A 14,900-nucleotide genomic window follows, 5' to 3' on the forward strand; every position below is an offset into this window, starting at 1 on the left:
CAGCTACATGCAGGGGACTGGAGCACAGTGCAGTCAGGGTAGTGTCTAAATCCCCTTCACGGAGAGGACCCTGACGTCATCAGGGCATGAACTGCACTTCCGCCCTCACTCACGTCACTTCCAGGTCCCTAGCAAGAAGGGGATATAAGCTCTACCGTGCAATCAGACTCAGCACTGCAGTGCACTACTGGGTAATAACTCCCAGTAGTCTCTGCAGTGGGGTCAGAAGAGAATGTGCTGAGCTCTGATTGGAGCACATCACATGCTCCTCTGACCCAGCAGCAGCAGCACAGCCTCATGGATGTGACAGTGTGACTCTTTGTGAGGCTGTGACTGCTGCTCTGCCTGCTTCCTGAGGCTGCTGTTGGTGAGTACACTTTGTGGTTACTACAGGTGGCATAATGTGTGGGCACTACAGGTGGCATAATGTTAGTACATGTGTACTGGTCTCATTTACCCACAACTGACCAGCATTGCAAAGGTTACTGGGTGGCTGACCACTACCTCCCTGATCCCTCCATACTCACCACTACCTATCTCCACTACCCCCTGGCTCATCCATACTCACCACTACCTATCTGCATTACTCTCTGACCCCTCCATACTCACCACTACCACTCTGCACTACCCCCTGACCCCTCCATACTCACCACTACCTATCTCCACTACCCTCCTGACCCCTCCATACTCATCACAACCTCCCTGACCCCTCAGTACTCACCACTACCACTCTGCACTATCTCCCTGACCCCTCCATACTCACCACTACTACTCTGCACTACCTCCCTGACCCCTCCATACTCACCACTACCTATCTTCACTATCTCTGACCCCTTCATACTCACCACTACCTATCTTCTTTACCCCTGACCCCTCCATACTCACCACTACCACTCTGCACTACCCCCTGACCCCTCCATACTCACCACTACCACTCTGCACTACCCCTGACCCCTCCATACTCACCACTACCTATCTTCACTACCCCTGACCCCTCCATACTCACCACTACCACTCTGCACTACCTCCCTGACCCCTCCATACTCACCACTACCTATCTTCACTACCCCTGACCCCTCCATACTCACCACTACCATTCTGCACTACCCCCTGACCCCTCCATACTCACCACTACCTATCTTCACTACCCGTGACCCCTCCATACTCACCACTACCTATCTTCACTATCTCTGACCCCTTCATACTCACCACTACCACTCTGCACTACCCCCTGACCCCTCCATACTCACCACTACCTATCTTCACTACCCGTGACCCCTCCATACTCACCACTACCACTCTGACCCCTCCATACTCACCACTACCACTCTGCACTACCTCCCTGACCCCTCCATACTCACCACTACCTATCTCCACTGCCCATGACCCCTCCATACTTGCCAATACAACTCTGCACTAGCCTATCTCTTCTTCAGTTTTCATTCTAAGATGCCATGAGTGCCACACCTTTGCACTGTACATTATTTTTGTGAGGGCACCGGCAGCAGTTAAACATTGTTATTGGGAGTTCCAGACCAAGGACGGATTTATATATATAAATCATGCATTGTTCGTCACCAAACTGTTCTTGGATGGTTGGGAGACGTTGCTCTTGGAGGATGTTTTGGTACCATTCTTTATTCATGGCCGTGTTCTTGGCAAAATTGTGAGTGAGCCCACTCCCTTGGCTGAGAAGCAATCTCACACATGAATGATCTCCGGATGCTTTACTGTTGGCATTACACAGGACTGATGGTAGCGCTCACCTTTCCTTCTCTGGACAAGCGTTTTTCCAGATGCCCCAAACAATCCGAAAGGGGATTCATCAGAGAAAATAACTTTAATCCAATCCTCAGCAGTCCAATCCCTGTACATTTTGCAGAATATCAGTCTGTCCCTGGTGTTTTTCCTGGAAAAAAGTGGCTTCTTTAGTGTCCTTCTTGACACCAGGCCATCTTCGAAAAGTCTTCACCTCACTGTGCGTGAAGATGCACTTACACCTGCCTGCTGCCATTCCTGAGCAAGCTCTGCACTGGTGGTGCCCCGATCCCGCAGCTGAATCAACTTTAGGTGACGGTCCAGGCGCTTGCTGGATGTTCTTGGGCGCCCTGAATCCTTCTTCACAACTATGTGCAATCTTGCTAGCAGCAATTTCCTTGCCTGTGAAGCCCTTTTTGTGCAAAGCAATGATGACTGCACGGGGTTTCCTTGCAGGTAACCATGGTTAACAGAGGAAGAACAATGATTTCAAGCTCCACCCTCCTTTTAAAGCTTCCAGTCTGTTATTCTAACTCAATCAGCATGACAGAGTGATCTCCAGCCTTGTCCTCATGAACACTCTCACCTGTGTTAACGAGAGAATCACTGACATGATGTCAGCTGGTCCTTTTGTGGCAGGGCTGAAATGCAGTGAAAATTTTGTTTTTGGGATTAAGGGCCTGATTCAGACCCGGTCGCAAGCGCTGAGCGCTCGTAACCGGGTCGATGTTTGCCCACTGGGCATGCGCAAGGCGGAGCGGGCTCCGTCGTGCGCATGTGCGAGACCCGGCTAGCGACTGGTGCTCCGTCGCTCTGGGTCTCGCACCAAAGGGGGCGAGCGGTCGATGGTGATTGACAGCTCGCCCCGTTTGGTAGGCGTGGCAGGGGGGTGGCTTCACAAACAGAGGCGTTCCCAAGCGAACGCCTGCCGTTTGTGGGTGGCCCCACTGACTATTAGAGCCAGAAGCTCTCTGGGGCTTGTGGCCACGAGACCCTACCACAAGGATTTCGTCGCAAGCCCGATGGTCGCGAGGGTCTTGACCATCAACCTGGCCGCTCGCTATAGCTGTGGGTGGCAACCCACCGCTATGCGAGCGGCCAGAAGGCCGCTCCAAAAAAAAACACCCTGATTCAGAGCGAGCGCTCTTTCAGAGCGTCCGTCTCTGAATCAGGCCCTAAGTTCATTGTCATGGCGAAGAGGGACTTTGCAATTAATTGCAATTCATCTGATCACTCTTCATGCCATTCTGGAGTATATGCAAATTAAACCAATACTTGTCATTCTCAAAATGTTTGGCCATGGCTGTGTATATGTTAGTGTGTGTATACTGTATATGTATATGAGTTAGTGTGTGTATATATGTTTGTTTGTGTATAGTGTATATGTGTGTTTTAGTGTGTATGGTGTATATATAATATATACGTTTGCTACATATTATATGATTGCGTCCAGTGGCACCTGTTCCCAGATGGGGGCTGAGCTGCCGCGTTTGTGTTCTGAATGCCGCAGCACTGTCGCATAAAGCGCAGAGCGGTTCCCGAGTCCCCTCCTCAGCATCGCGTGACACCATGTCCGTGACGCTGATCACTGATGTCGGGCCTCAGTAGCCGCTGTGCGCTTTTTTGCAGCAGCGCTGACTGTGCTGCTTCATTCACAACACAGAGCCAGATGGTAAGTAATCGGGGGAGGGATTAGGCTCCCTATGGCGGCGGGCGGGCCCCCACATGCTGTAATCCGGCCCTGTTCTTGCAGATCAGCAGAGGCCTGATGCTTTGTTTTGGTGCTGGTCTTACATTTTCTCAGGGCCAGATTAACAATGGGCAGATGGAGCTCCAGCTACAGTTCTCCACATAAAAATAGGCCCATATTTATAACCATTTAATGGTATTTCTAGTTTTCTCACTAATGCTGGCCATACACGCTACACTTATCGGGATGATCCGCCCGATATCGGTGGATCGCCGCGATAATTGTAGTGTGTGGGGGGGCGACCGAGGGTTAAATATTGCTCGGTCGGGCATGCTGGATTGTCCAGCATGCCCGTCCGATGCGATATTACCCGGTAAACTGTCGGCCGCATCGGGCAGTGTATGCCCAGCGCAGCCGACAGACAGACATTTCCTGTGTTCCTTCCTATGGAAGGAACAGGGAAATGTCTCCTCCCCCGGGGGGCGGAGCGCGGATGTCGTGCTATACACTGTGAGATTTCTCTCACAGTGTATGCCGGCGACATCTGCGGCTGGCAGCCGGCCAGATAAAATGTCTGTCGGTCTGACAGGCACTTTATCTGGCTGTGTATGCCCAGCATTAGGGCCATATTCAATGAGAAGTGAAAAGTCTGTTATCGGCGATAATTTATCGCTGGTGACGTCATTTTCGCCTATTTTAATTATCCCCGTATTCAATTTCAAAGACTCTTCACCAGTGCGAAAAGTCTTTGTTAAAAAGCGGGGATAACTTTTCTCCATGTAATACATGGCGAAAAAAAAGTGCAGAATTGGGGTTTAGGGGTGTAGGCTTAAAATAAATAGCCTGCAGCCCCGGGGGGGTCGCCTAAAAGTAATCTGTGTAAAAAAATCAATAAATAAAAAAAAATCCTCAGGACACCCCAAAAAATGTACTTTAATTTTGGGGTTGAAAAAAAATATTGGGGAACAAAGTTTTAAACTAACAATATTGATTCATTGGGGGTTCCCATGTATGCGGCAGGTGTTTTCTAGAATGCGGGTAGTAGCAGGTGCATTTTTGAATAATTTTTAAAAATGGCTTTAGGGACTTAAAAATATGCTTACACCCATTTTCATGTACCCCAAATTTGATGGGCATAGTTTAAAAATAATGCTATTCTTCACTGGTTCTTCAGAGGCGCATTTATGCACCTGCCACGGCTATTAAAAAATCCTGATTATTTTCAGCAGGCAAAATCGAGGTACCCACAGAGATCCCCCATGTCAGGGCATCTTTAGGGGGGTGCCAGGATGAATTCCCAAAAATTTACAGGACTTTTTGCCACTTACCTTTCCATTGGGTCCCGATTCCGCAGCTTCTGAATTGAAAACGGGGATAAGTGGGCACTCGCCCGATACTTTATCCCCTGTCAATCCTCCGATGTGGTGCGAAAAGTCCGGCATGCAAAAAGCCCGGACTTTTCGAACCTAATTGAATATGGCCCTAAATTTTTCTATCTTTATGTATTTAGGGAGACAGTATGGCTGATAGTGTAGGGGGTTGTACACACCTACATGGCTCTGGCCACACCCACACAGTACTGGTCAAAGCTCCTCCCCATCTCAGTATAGGCCCTTTAACATTTTCTGGCCCAGGTGGCCCTTAATCCGGCCCTGGCTGATGATCTAATGGATGCAAGGTTCTTAATGCACGTGTTTTTTAAATTGTGGACGCCCATCTTCAGTACCATGGCAAGGTGACCTGTTACATATGTACACCCACACTACCACTTTATAGTTTTAATATAAACTTACCTCTGAAATACAAGTAATGTTGGTAGGAACCGTGCAACTTGGATTAAAAACACCCACAGATAGATAACTGGGGTGCTGGGCCTTGGCATTCGGTATATTTTGAAGGTGGTGACTGTCTTCTTTTTCGCCCAGCACCACACCCAGTCTGACTGGAGGTCTTAGGGAAAAGATAAGGGGATTATGGGACAGAAGCCTAAAATAATGGCAATCTTGTGAATTGTAAATACCAGTAAACTTAAGGGGCCTATCCAGTACACGACTTTGTGAACAATCCGACCTAAACCAGGATGGATAGCCGGCAAGGACCAGCGATGCGCGTGCACACTTGGGCCTTGCCGACCCCGACTATCTACTGAACCTGCTGGTCAACCTGACGACGTTCAGTGAACGCCGTTCAGTGCGGGCACCGCACCTCGGCAACCTGAAGGTCTGAATACTAGACGTTCAGTCTTTCAGGTCGCCTAGTGGATAGGCACCTTTAGTAGCAGATTCATAGAAAGCAGAACTATGGATGGAGTCTTTTCTTCTTTGTATGTGTCGGATAATGTCCAGTTCCGCCTCATCTGTGTATACCAGTCACACTATTACCCATCTATAACATGTAACTGTTCCCTCCCCTGGTCTTTTTCAGATCATCGGTCATGTGCAGAAACAGGTCTAGAGCTTATGAGGCCGTATCTGCATGAATTTCTTACCTCTGCCTATGAAGACTACGATATAGTAATATGGTGTAAGTGTTTTAGTGACAGTGATTTCCGTTATTCATTTTATTTATTTTAATTTTTTTACCTAATCTTTCAAACATGTACATCTTACATACCGTGACATATGGCATAAATCAAGCAGCAAGGTTGAGGAATTCATACCAATATTATATTTCTCATTATTATGAGACATGTATAGTAAAGTACACTATACAGTGCATTGCAAAAGTATTCACCCCCCACTTGGCTTTTTACCTTTTTTTGTTACATTACATCCTGTCATTTTATTTATTTTTTTTAATCTGAATTTTATGTGATGGATCTTCACAAAATAGTCTAATTTGGTGGCGTGAAATGAGAAAAATATATATAAAAAAAGAATCTTTATAAATAAAATTCTGAAAATTGGCATGTGCATATGTAGTCACCCCCTTTGCTATGAAGTCCCTCAAAAGTTCTGGTGCAACCAATTACCTTCAGAAGTCACATGAAGTCCACCTGTGTGAAATCTAAGTGTCACATGATCTCTCAGTATAAACACACCTTTTCTGAAAGGCCCCTGCAACACCACTATGCAAGAGGCATCACACCATGAAGACCAAGGAGCTCTCCAAACAAGTCAGGGACAAAGTTATTGAGAAGTACAATTCTGGATTGGAGTATTAAAAAAAAAATCCAAATCTTTGATGATCCCCCGGAGCACCATGAAATCCGTCATCATCAAATGGAATGAACATGGTACTACAACAAACCTGCCAAGAGAGGGCTGGCCACCAAAACTCAGACCGGGCAAGGAGGGCATTAATCGGAGAGTCAGCACAGAGACCAAAGGTAACCCTGAAGGGGCTGCAGAGTTCCCCAGCAGAGACTAGTGTATTTGTGCATGTGACCACAATAAGCCATACACTACATAGAGATGGGCTTTATGGAAGAGTGGCCAAAAAAAAGCCATTACTTAGTGATAAAAATAAGAAGACACCATTTGAGTTTGCCAAAAGGCATGTGGGCGACTCCCCAAATGTATGGAGGAAGGTGCTCTGGTCAGATGAGACTAAAATTGAACTTTTTGGCCACCAAGGAAAACGCTATGTCTGGCGCAAACCCAACTCATCCCATCACCCCAAGAACACCATGCCCACTGTGAAACATGGTGGTGGCAGCATCATGCCGTGGGGATGTTTTTCAGCTTCAGGGACTGGGAAACTGATTCGAGTCGAGGGAAAGATGGATGGTGCTAAATACAGGGATATTCTTGAGCAAAACCTGTTTCAGTCTGCCTGTGATTTGAGACTGGGACGAAGGTTCACCTTCCAGCAGGACAATGACCCGAAGCATACTGCTAAAGCAACACTCGAGTGGTTTAAGGGGAAACATTTAAATGTGTTGGAATGGCCTAGTCAAAGCCCAGATCTCAATCCAATTGAGAATCTGTGGTCAGACTTGAAGATTGCTGTTCACAAGCGGAAACCATCCAACATGAAGGAGCTGGAGCAGTTTTGCCTTGAGGAATGGGCAAAAATCCCAGGGGCAAGATGTGGCAAGCTCATAGAGACTTATCCAAAGCAACTTGCAGCTGTAATTGCCGTAAAAGGTGGCTCGACAAAGTACTGACTTTAGGGGGGGGGGGTGAATAGTTATGCACGCTGAAGTTTTCTGTTATGTTGTTCTAAATGTTGTTTGATTCACAATATAAAAAAACACAACTTCACAGTTGTAGGCATGTTCTGTGAATGAAATGATGCACTCCTTCAAACAATGCATTTTAATTCCAGGTTGTGAGGCAACAAAACATGAAAAATGGCACTGTATATAAGTAACTAAAGAAATATAAATACATGCATTTGAAGTACTTTAAGTTATTATTCTAAACTTTGGGCCTGATTCAGAGATGTACGCTAATGCCGCCACTGCATTGAGACTTCAACCGGCGGCTTTGCAAAACCAGTTGACTGCGTACACAGACGCAGCATCAGTCACAGATCAGGCGATAATCGGCCACCTGAGTATCCCTATGATCGCACAGAATGGCTGCAGGAACTGAGACACTGGAGCCATTATTACTGCGTACAGGGGTTGCAGTCGCAGGCAGAGATGCGCCCCAAAACAGTTGTGACACGCCTGCATTTAAGTCACCAGCCCCCCTCTCCCCCATTGTCTCTCAGAAATGGTCCCTGTCTGCCAATCACTGCAAATAAATCCTCACTGAGAGCGACAACAAAGATGAAACCTGACGCATGCTCAGCGCGACTCAGAGGCATGCGCAGATCACCGATCACTCATCTGCATGTACATTACCATGGCGTCTATCTCTGAATCAGGCCCGCTGTTATCATTTTATATTAAGGCTTAATATAACTTTATTGTCTCTTTATTTGTAGAAATTATTTTAATTTTGAATGAAGTGCACTTCTGACCATTTCAGTTCCAGTATATTATAAAGAGAGATTCTGCAGATAGACCTGCTCCTGCATTTGTCTATAAGACAGTTTCCTTTTATATAGCACCCAGCTCATTAGTGTAATGAGGCTATGACTTATGCACCATAGTCTGACATAGCAGAGCAGGCACCAGGTTCACTGATCCAACTGTAGTGCACCTCCTCTGTACACATAGTGCTGAGATTGCTGAATTCAGCGTTCCTACTGTGGTGGATCTTATGCTTGGTACACACTTGGCGAGTTGTAACCGGACGATTTTTCGGGCCGAAATATCGTACTGCAGGTACACATTGAAGGATGGAATGATACCTCATCCGTCTTTGATTACCTGCAACGGCGCCACATGCGATGTTGCACGCGACTGCTAGTCCATACACCGTTTGCGATCCGCACGATCTATTGTTCCAATCTGCGTTGGAATAATAAATCGTTCAATGGATTGCATTGTGTGTACCCTGCTTTAGTCTTGTACTTTGGTTCACTGACATCAAGGATAGTAATATTTATTATTTCTCTACATTTACTGTGATGTACATGTTGGTTCCATAGTTTGGCCCCTTTTCACTGCATGAAAAGTACAATTCCCGTATCAGCTGAGCGAGCTGGACGAGCCCCCATACACACTTATTTACTGGGGATTTTCTTTACAGGTATAATGAGTTCACCTTAATGTGTCTTGTCACTTTTTATTATAATTAAATAAAAGTTGTTGCAATAGATCTTATGAATAGGGTTATGAGTTGAAACAGCTATTTATTAGACAATAAACCAAGTATCTTGGTGTTATGTGTCAATGCACAAAGATACAGCTTAGCATAGATGAATGGGATGGCTCACGCAAGGCATTACTAGTAGATCCTTGGATCTAATAACTGCTGTTGTAGTTACTAATAGACTTTGTTTGGATCAATTAGTGCCGAAACTTATCTATCTCAGTCTCTGGTGGCTCCTAAAAAGTCTCCTCTACACAAAAGTAAATCATACCTGTTTATAAGACTATGCATTTTTAGTATTTACTTTTGTTTTTCTCTTTCCAGCTGCAACCAGCATGAAATGGATTGAAGCCAAAATGAAGGTGAGCGGATGTAATCTCCTATGGGCATGTATTCATGAAATAAGTATTATGTTATACAGTCATTTTGTTTTTCTGATAGTTACACTGATGCTTTTCACATTTTTTGGCTCCGCTTTAAATGCTGACCTATCGCCTACAGACAATGGTGGCATTTTATGGGCAGAGACATAATTTAGCTTCTATGACCTAGTGACATCTTGGGGCGCACGGACATCTCACACCTCTGTGTGCTTTATTCCCATTGCACAGTTCAGACGACTTGGTGCTCCGGCAGAGTGATCTGATCAGGCAGATAGTCACCTACCAACTAATCTTTTAATCTTTTGTAGTGGGGTACCGGGTGGTTGGGAACATGCTGATCCATTGCGATCAGGCATGCTGGTTTGTGTCCATTTTCCAACACCAGCCATAGTCCTATTTATGTGACCAGTATAAGTTTCACAGATCCACGCAGTCTATCCTGCTTCATCTGAGATGTAGAAAGAGAGAGGTGTAAGTACACTTTCATAATACTTTCTCATTTTCTATTCACTGTAGGCCCTTCGTAACATGCAAAATAGCCAAGGTGCAGTGCGCCTCAGTTTGGGCAGGCATTTATAGGTCTACCGAAGTGACAGCTCATTGCCAAGTTTGTAATAATTATATGGAAAAAATAAAAAGCTTCAAGTGCCACATGTAATAATGACAGTCAACAGTATTGCTTGAGACATTAATAATACTTTAGCAAAGTCATAATCTTTAAATGTAAGAGTTAGGAGCATGGACTTTGTTGTGACGCATGTAGGCACCAAAGAATGGGAAAGTGGATCGGCGTAGTAAAACCAAGTCTATTTGCGGTACATGTCATACATGATCTCCACTGATTGTTATATTACATGGAATTATATAGTGAAGTTGGTCATTTGTTTATTTATTTTTGTCAATTACAAAATTGAGAGGATGAAAAGAAAAAAAAATTTCAATGAAAGCTCTAGTTCACCATTTCACAATAGGTTCTGATATTGGCTTTGAAGTAAAGTAAAATAAATATATATATATATATATTTATTATTGCACAGACTCTTATTGTTGTTACTTTCTAACTTGGAACTGTCCATGTGTTTTACAAGGAGTTGGGCGTCAGCACAAACGCTAATTACAAGATCACGTTCATGTTGGATAGTGCAGCCATGATCACCGTCCACACACCCAGGAGAGGCCTCATAGATGTAAGTATACACTGTGCTTAGCGATTAGAGATGTCTTATGTATGTTATTATTTTAGGGTCACCTCTGGAGCCTTTTATCTAAAACAAACCTCAGATATTATATCTTGTCGAAGAACGTAGGCGAAATCTAATATGCTCATTAATTTTCATTTTGCAGTTCTTAATAATGTGGCAAGGTTTTATTTTGCCATCTTCTACTTACTATAAACTATGGCGATGAGGAAGAAGAGGTAGTTTTTAAGTAAATACACAAAGAAAGCCTTTCATCTAATCAAGCTATGAACAATGACATAGACTCAGAAACCTTGCCCTGGTCCTTTACCCTCCCACAGGGTTACAAAAGTTTGGGAAGCAGAGCCGTAACAGGGCACAGTACCACCCAGCGCCTAGCACTGCCCACTCAGGGTGCAATGTCATTACATCATGCAGAAGGGGACGTGACCGGCTGCTCCAGTAAGTGCAGGCGCCCTCAGGATGCCCAAACGGCTGCCTATACTGTGAAGGGCGCCCGTCTGAAGCGTCCACACAGGATGTGACAGTTATACAATAACCGATCGTAGCAGATCAGAGATCATCGATCAGCAATCTATCTGGGAATCGAGTAAATTCAACATGGTAAAGATCTCCGAATCGCAGATTACGACCATTTTGGGGTCGAAATTGGGGAATTAAGATTATCCAACATGTTAGAATTCTCCAATACCCCGGTGTCGGTAGAACTGGGAATGCCTATACAGGCAAGAGGTATGGTCCACATGAACCTCATTCAATTTTGTCCAGTATGAAAAAGCAACTTATGGTGATTTACAGATATATATTCAACATGTCCTCCTCAGGAGATGTGCATGGCATAATTGCAAGTCTTAAAGTACAAGGCGTTTTACCGCAGCAGAGGTCACGGATCTCCAATTATATCATGAGTTCAGCCAGCGGTAAATTGGGGCACAGACACAAATAAGACGGTATACTTAAAGTGCACTTATCGCCTGCACTCACTGCAAGTAACCTATTCAGTAGACATTGTGAGGTTTATTTATCCTTGGAGAGAGATAAATTACCAACCAATCAGCTTCTAACTGTCACTTTACAGGCTGTGTTTGAAAAATGACAGTAGCTGATTGCTTGGTACTTTCTCTCTCCAATGCTTAGGAAATAAACCCCTATGGATGCAGTTGATGCCTCAGTGATATCACTAGTTCTAAATAAGCTTATTCATTCAATCATTGTCATAGTTATTGATTCATTAAAAAAATGGTGGTCTGCGCTTTATTCAGGGGAAATTGGTGCGCAGAAATGCAAGATGATCTTGTCCTCAGGAAATAGTACACTCAATATTTACATTTTGGATATATGTCCAGTCGCTGCTTATTATGCTACATACAACCCCTAGGGTATTTTATGTGCTCTACCTACTCAGACAGAGGTGTAGCATGTGGCCCGGGTATCCGAAGCACGAGCGTGACACCAAGCCCCCCCCCCCCCCCCCCCCCCCAAAAAAAAGTGTGTATACATACAAACATATACACATACAGGAATGGATACACATACATACAGGCAGTGTCACCCATTCATACATACTGTACATACACATGCAGGCAGGGTGACGCATTCAAATTCATTCATACATACATAGACACACACATACAGGCAGGGTTTCATACATACATAAACATGCACGCACACACACAGACAGGGTCACATACATACATACACAGGCAGGAAGGGTCACATACATACATACACACACAGACACACACGCATACTGTACATACACACACACACATACTGTACATACACACACACACACACACACACACACACAGACAGGGTCACATACATACATACACAGGCAGGAAGGGTCACATACATACACACACAGACGCACACACATACTGTACATACACACCACACACACATACTGTACACACACACACACACACACACACACACGGTCACATACATACATACACACACATACGCACACACATACTGTACATACACACACACACACACACACGCAGGAAGGGTCACACATACACACATACAGTACATACAGGCAGGAAGGGTCACACATAGACACATACAATACATACAGGCAGGAAGGGTCACACATACAGGCAGGGGGGCTGATAGACATAACTACTGGGGTATAACCTCTCTTACCTTAATGTGGACTCTGCAGCTTCTTCCATGCTGCTGTAGCCCCGCCCCCTGGGGTCAGACGAACATGTGCTGAGCTCCACCAATCAGGGCTCAGCACAAGCTCCTCTAGTGACCAGGAGTTTCTCACTAGAGCAGGAAGGCAGGACAGGACGCTGCTGTTGCTTCTGCGGACCCGGCAGACACTCAGCTACTTAACAGCTGCTCCGGGGTCCGACTGCAGGGCACCCTCTGGTAAGTAAGGCGCCTGGAGCTCACACTCCAGTAGAACTGCCCTCCCTACGCTCCTGTACTCAGAGGATGTGTATATACAGTAATAACTACTGTAAAAACATATTTTCTCACCCCCATAACATTAAATACAATAATAGTATTATTATAGGAAGTGTATATCATAGGAACATAGCTTAGATGGGAGCTGCCATCTCTTATTTTGTTGTTTTTTCTTGTGTTTTTGTTTTTTCACTCACAGGTGAAGCCACTTGGGGTGGTTTGGGGCAAATATGCAGAGTTCTACAATAAGAAGAATACCATAATGTTCGATGATATTGGAAGGAATTTCCTGATGAATCCCCAGAATGGTTTAAAGGTAACCCAATGATATAAATAGTGTCTATGTGCCAATGTGCTGCTGACTGGTACAGTCCAAAAAGTGTTTAGACTAAGATTGTTTTCTGCATTACTCAGATATCTAACTCCGATTTCAGGAGATGTCACTGCTGTGAAAGTACCGTTGTACAGTTTCATTGTTTTTGTGAGGCTGCCTCTACAATACATGCAATCACTTATATTATAAATGGATAATATACACCTCTCACTAAACTGAGCTTGTTACTGTTTATGTGTCTCCAGAAAGCAATCAGCTGGGGTGGAAATCACCTTGTAAATATGCTTGGGAATTCTCAGAGAAAGAATGATAACTTAGATATTGTCCAAATACTTATTTAGTTGAAATATTGGCAGATGCTGATTTGAACTGAAGTCGGCTGTAATAGCTCCCACATTGCCTGCATGGAACTAAATGCACGTTTTCACCCATTTGTACAGCTGTATACATCTTTGCAAATGGACGGCCTTTATCTGTACACTAGATGTGATACTCTTCATCATCAGCGCACAAGATAGATGTCTGAAAACAGATTTTGCATTTACGCTCCCTGGCAACTCTGCATAACCTGCAACGCCCTTACTAATCATGCCCTATGTGAGGATGCCCCATTACATTACCTGAAATGCGCACGCCTCTGCATTTCCCGTACTTGGCTATGGCTTGGCTCCTGAGCGTCACCGTACAAAAACATGCAAGATACACTCCACAGTACGTTCACCTCTGCATCAGACATTAGGGGCCTGATTCAGAGGTGAGCACAGTGTCGATGTCGGACGCAAACGGACAATGTTTTCAGTCTGCAAATGTGTCCTGATGGTTACCACCAGGGGACGCAGAACGAATTTGGGCAATTTCAGTGGCCGGTCCTGAATGGAAACGTGGCTAGTCAAACGCAACTTTATGGAGTTGCACTGATTTTGTCGGCCATATTCAGACTGATATTCTGCGCCTCCTTAGGACTGGTGCAATGTTCGATGGTGCGTCTTTTTAGCGCTGTAGCTGCTTGGCGTCTCTGTACAAATTCATTTGCATAAAGACTCAGTCATGCTGTGTAAAGTCTCAGTCGTTGCGTCATTAGCTTCCACCTCTGAATCCGACACTAAGGGACAAATTTAAGTAGGCGCAAAAAGTCGAGGTCGGCGAAAAACGCTTTGATTTTGCCTGTCTGGATGCAGTGTTTTCGCCATGCGCGTCCCCGCTTATCTCCCTATTCAATTCTAAATCAGGCGGAAACGCAGTTAGGCGAATGTAGTGAATAACGAAACTAGCGAAAAGGACAGCATATTTTAGGGAAATCAGTCTTTACCCCAAAAGAAACCTAACTCATCCTGGGAATCAATATAGAAGAGTATTATTAGCCCTAATAAAAGTATTTAGTGATCTCAAAGGGGCTGTTATCTGTATATTTGAATAAATGTGAAAAAATTATATAATGCAATATTTTTTTAGAAAAATAACTACCGC

General features: G+C 44.7%; 1 protein-coding gene across 1 annotated transcript in view; it reads left to right on the forward strand.

Annotated features, from left to right (window-relative positions):
- Window positions 1–14,900, forward strand: part of UBLCP1 (ubiquitin like domain containing CTD phosphatase 1) — a 37,032-nt gene that overhangs the window by 20,441 nt on the left and 1,691 nt on the right. Inside the window, exons 5-8 of the mRNA XM_088479012.1 lie at window positions 5,873–5,971; window positions 9,421–9,458; window positions 10,568–10,666; window positions 13,299–13,415. Of these exons, the coding sequence (XP_088335138.1) occupies window positions 5,873–5,971; window positions 9,421–9,458; window positions 10,568–10,666; window positions 13,299–13,415 (353 nt within the window). The remainder of the gene's footprint in view (window positions 1–5,872; window positions 5,972–9,420; window positions 9,459–10,567; window positions 10,667–13,298; window positions 13,416–14,900) is intronic.

The sequence above is a fragment of the Taudactylus pleione genome, unplaced genomic scaffold (assembly GCF_031769625.1).
Source record: "Taudactylus pleione unplaced genomic scaffold, aTauple2 ptg000225l, whole genome shotgun sequence".
Classification (NCBI taxonomy): domain Eukaryota; kingdom Metazoa; phylum Chordata; class Amphibia; order Anura; family Myobatrachidae; genus Taudactylus; species Taudactylus pleione.